The sequence below is a fragment of the Tigriopus californicus genome, chromosome 5, assembly GCF_007210705.1.
Source record: "Tigriopus californicus strain San Diego chromosome 5, Tcal_SD_v2.1, whole genome shotgun sequence".
NCBI classification, from domain to species: Eukaryota; Metazoa; Arthropoda; class Copepoda; order Harpacticoida; family Harpacticidae; genus Tigriopus; species Tigriopus californicus.
Genome location: NC_081444.1, coordinates 11,852,052 through 11,856,359, shown reverse-complemented (window position 1 = coordinate 11,856,359; position 4,308 = coordinate 11,852,052). Strand labels below are relative to the sequence as shown.

At 41.2% G+C, this 4,308-nt stretch overlaps 1 protein-coding gene across 1 annotated transcript in view; it reads right to left on the bottom strand.

The window, feature by feature from the left end:
* Positions 1-5: 5 nt before the first annotated feature.
* Positions 6-4,308, bottom strand: part of LOC131880813 (uncharacterized) — a 5,908-nt gene continuing 1,605 nt past the window's right edge. Inside the window, exons 3-10 of the mRNA XM_059227521.1 lie at positions 3,472-3,687; positions 3,313-3,396; positions 3,021-3,239; positions 1,942-2,349; positions 1,680-1,861; positions 657-766; positions 159-574; positions 6-91 (exon numbers count right to left, since the gene is read on the bottom strand). Of these exons, the coding sequence (XP_059083504.1) occupies positions 6-91; positions 159-574; positions 657-766; positions 1,680-1,861; positions 1,942-2,349; positions 3,021-3,239; positions 3,313-3,396; positions 3,472-3,687 (1,721 nt within the window). The remainder of the gene's footprint in view (positions 92-158; positions 575-656; positions 767-1,679; positions 1,862-1,941; positions 2,350-3,020; positions 3,240-3,312; positions 3,397-3,471; positions 3,688-4,308) is intronic.

Here is a 4,308-nt window from a genome sequence, read left to right as displayed (position 1 = left end):
AGATTTTACCTGAATTTCGACGAGAATTGACCTTTTTTAGCGTTTTCAATGTGGCTTAGTAATGTGCTTTCATCAGCGAGAGCCTCAGTGCCTGAAAAGTGTCCATTACAAAACCATATAGTAGATGGCTCGAACAAAATATCGAGTAACTAACTAACCGATAAAATTCTTGGGTCGTATTTGTACGTTCACATAGCCCAGATTTCGATGCGATCCCCTGAAAGATCGCCAAGCAATCTGATGATCCGAATCGTCTGGTTTTTGTTCATTGTTGCCGAAAATGTTGGCCCGGGTACAGATTCCACCCATGTCAGATTTCTCTTCCAGCCAACCACTCGCCAAGTGCTTGACATTGCAAGAAGAGTTGCCATTCAGAGAGAAGGCCAACCCACTCTGATCACCCAAGGAATCGCCGGCCTCGGACATTCCCGTCGAGTTTTGAAACCCCCTCAAAGTGAGGGCATAATTTGACGATTTGTTTCCGATAGAAAACGTTTGGTAGTGGGCTTGGGCCCATTTTCCATGTGCATCCCATAAGTTTACAATCATCTCATGGTCGCTTCCAGCCACGATGCTACAGAAATAAACCACGCCATTCAATCAAGAAAAGATAAAAAAACCTTACGTAATGCATATGAAATCGAATGTAAACGAACTTGTGAAGGTTGTCCAATCCTATCCAATACTCGTTAATTGAGTGGCCGGCGTTGCTATCTAAGGTGGTGGCTTGATATTTTGTCATGTCATTGGATCCGTCGAAGTAATGCTGAAAAAGATATCGCCGTTTATATTTTATTTTTCATTACGGTAGAGTAATGCAACTGCACAGAGTGAGGAGTCGATGAAAACCCGTTGAGGTACAAACAGTAGCAGTGCTGTTCTTTCGTAAACATGCATTATCTTAATCTGATCCGATGATGTTCATTATTGCCGATAGTCAGTGGCAGAAGCTTAAACCAGCCTTGACCAAAAGATGGGTTCTATGTGTATTTGCAACGTCGAAGTTGGATAACTTGTACTAAATGGTTATTCTTGCAGGCTTGTAAGTAGGCTCCAGTGATGAAAATTATTTGGGACAGAGTCTATACTCATGGATGGCTGTCAGCTGAGTCAACAACAGCGTTCCATTTGCCTACAAAATATTACGTCGTGTGAAGTGGTGCAAGATCTTGAAGCCCCGAGAACCATTTTACCGCACCAACAACAAACGGGAAAAAGTTATGTGTTCGAGCTTGGCCAACATGGTTCCTGATATGTATAATATGGTTAGAGTGACAAGTACGGAGTACAAGGAAATCATGTGTGAGAGACATCCTCAAGCGTGCAGCCAAGAAAAACGATTGCTCAGCTACCTATAAAGTGCTATCATCGCACTTTTGGTTGAATGGAGACACAATCGCCCATTTAAAAACATTTTTAGACCAAAAAAGCCCTGCGCTAAGCACACTGTACATATAGCCATTGGGACGCTAACTTCAATTTACTAAGCTCATTTGGATGAAAAATTAGATTCGAAAGGTAGCTCAAGCGACTTGTCGTTTGCGAGCATACATATCGAAGCCCAGAGCAAGGAGAATTCTTTCAAAGTCTGAGGAAGTTATCAAAATAATGAATTAGAGCCCGGCCAAGTTCTTTCTCTTGGAATGCACGCAAAACCATAAACTGTTATCGTTTAATACCGTCTCGTTGGAAAGCAATCCGTCTTTGTGCCGAATGAGCATGGTTGTCCATCCCAGTTCACACCAAACTCGTACGGCCTTGGATGGACTTCTGTTTCCACTCGGATCGATTAGAAACGATCCACTCTGATGAAACCCCAAACGATACACTTCGGAGCAATCCTTCACCGGAGGAAACAAGGCTATAGAGAATGAATTTAAAGCATAAGTGATTTGGCAAATACAACAATAAACTTGCAATCGAAAGTGACTGCTATCTCACCCATATCGGAAAAGTGTGGAATGAATTCAAAAATGTCGATACTTGTGTTCTGATCACCCACGACTTGGAACTGGCTCGTTAGGTGTGGATGCTTGAAAATCCAAGTGATGGCAATGTTGGAGACTCGTTTCTCCTTTGTGACCGTTTCTTGAAAGTTGGGCATCCCGGATGAAGATCTGTATTTGAGCTCAATATTGGTGTTGCCCGAAAAGATCATCGTCACTCCATCGACGTAAAGATCCTCTCCAAAATCAATGTCGATCTCCAAAGGGAGGAGCAGGTTATCCTTGAATCGAGCAATACTCCCCAGAGATCCGTCGATGATCATGTCAAGGGTTGAGCTGTCCCACAGACTATTATTATTTTGGTTTACCGACACTCGAAATGACGTTGAATTGACAAATTTCCCTACATAGAGAGAGAAAAAAAGGTTATTTATCCTTAACTCCACAGAAAGAGGAAATTGGGCACATCTTTTGGAAGTGCAAGATGAATAATATTTAGGTATAATTTGCGTAAAAAAGCTTTCAAGATAAGAGGAATTGATTATATGTCATTGTCCTCTAGTAAATTTCAAGTGCGTCTTACTTTGGCACACCAATCTAAATAGGAATGCAGCAAGATGCCCGTGAATAATTTTTCCACGAATCAAATTGTAATGGCTGAACATTTTCCCACACAATTTACTGGTTTGAACCCTCGCCGACTGACAAATCTTGTATCGTGCCTTGTTAGCCCAGCCTTTTTTGGACCTCTCGGCTCCTTGGTTATCATGATTTTCATTTCCGTTCAGATCTGTCCAAGAGGCCACTTATTGTATAGATACGCCCAATTCAATGATGTTAAGAATGTAATATTATATACGATAGCTTTGGGAATGTAAAAAAAGCCGAATTAAACCTATTTTCAAATACAATTAATCACCCGTGCCAACAAGGATTCAGAAGTTACGAGCATGCTTTTTCACCTGAAATCTCGTCATAAAAGACAGTGTGTGAAAACTAATTGTCTCCATTGTGCTCCCCTTAAAATGCTTAATTATCAGATGATTTTCTGACAAAGAAATATTTGTCATTTACCACAAAGTGGTGTTCCAAAAGCCGAAGTTAGGTCTCGTTCTAGGAGGAGCTCGTTGGTGTCCGAACGAAGTTTGCATGTGGATTGATCTAATTGGAAGGAGAAGAAGTGACAATTCTCGTTTTTTCGGCAGTCATCAAAACAGTCGTCGAGGGACCCAATCGATGTCTCTGGCACACTAAGGCTACTCGTTATCTTGTATCCTTTCCAAAAGCACTGGCCTATTAATGAAGCAAATGTGTTCATGAACATGATTCACGCCAACGGATCAAACCAATCTCAAATCAGACTGACCTCTCCATGCGGGTTCAGATGGTTTCATATATGCACCTTCTGTTTCTGATACTTCATCAGGCACCGGATCATCGCAAGTAGTGCCTGAATGACAAGAGGCATTATTAGAATATGACAAATGAAATTGGACACGGATATTCTTTGGTATTGAGAGCTTACTTCTAACGCAATATGGGAATGGGGCGGTGTCACTGTAGTTGCCTAAAGATTCCACACAAGGCAAATCAAAGGTCCAATTAGCAAAAGCATTGACTAAGCTCCCACCCTTTCGACATTGATAGGTCACCGAATCACCAAAGCGAACAATGTCTTGGGGAGGGATCAGTTCCAGGTCGTGTGTTGGGTCTGGCAAGGGAGGATAGTCGCAGGCAATCCCTGAGGAAAATGAATCGGTTAGTCTTAGCTAGTCAAAGTAAACTTTAAGATATGTGCCTAATTCCTGAATAAAAGTGCAGAGGATTGGAAACATGTTTTTTTCTTTGTGAACAAGGGACATTAGACACGTTGTCGACTACGTCTGCGCACGTCGTAAAAGTATTTTTGTAAATACGTTTTAGAGCACCCCAGATTCTCGAAACCGCTTCTTAGTGCCTTTCTACTGTACACTTATTATTTTCGCAATCGTGGATAAATGGATATGCTCACACTTTTGGTCATAATGAATTGACTCGAACCCGACGCTCAAATGAAAACGTTTTCATCCATTCTTGCCTTTCAAAATATGCCTTTATATGCGGTAAGTAAATTCCTTATTTATTGAGCCCTGTTATAATGAAACAGCCGTAAGAATTACTAAGTCCTTGAGGGCCACATTTGTGTGGCAATAAATTGTGGTGATTGATTGTCAAATGGTCTCAAATTAGAAAGCATTTTGATGAATCATCCCAGAAACCTGATTTAACAAGCTATTTTTTGTCATCATGCACTTAGACAGGAAAAGTTGCTTAATGGTGACGTCAGTGTAACAGAAGGATTTGTTAACGTTCTCAAGAGAAT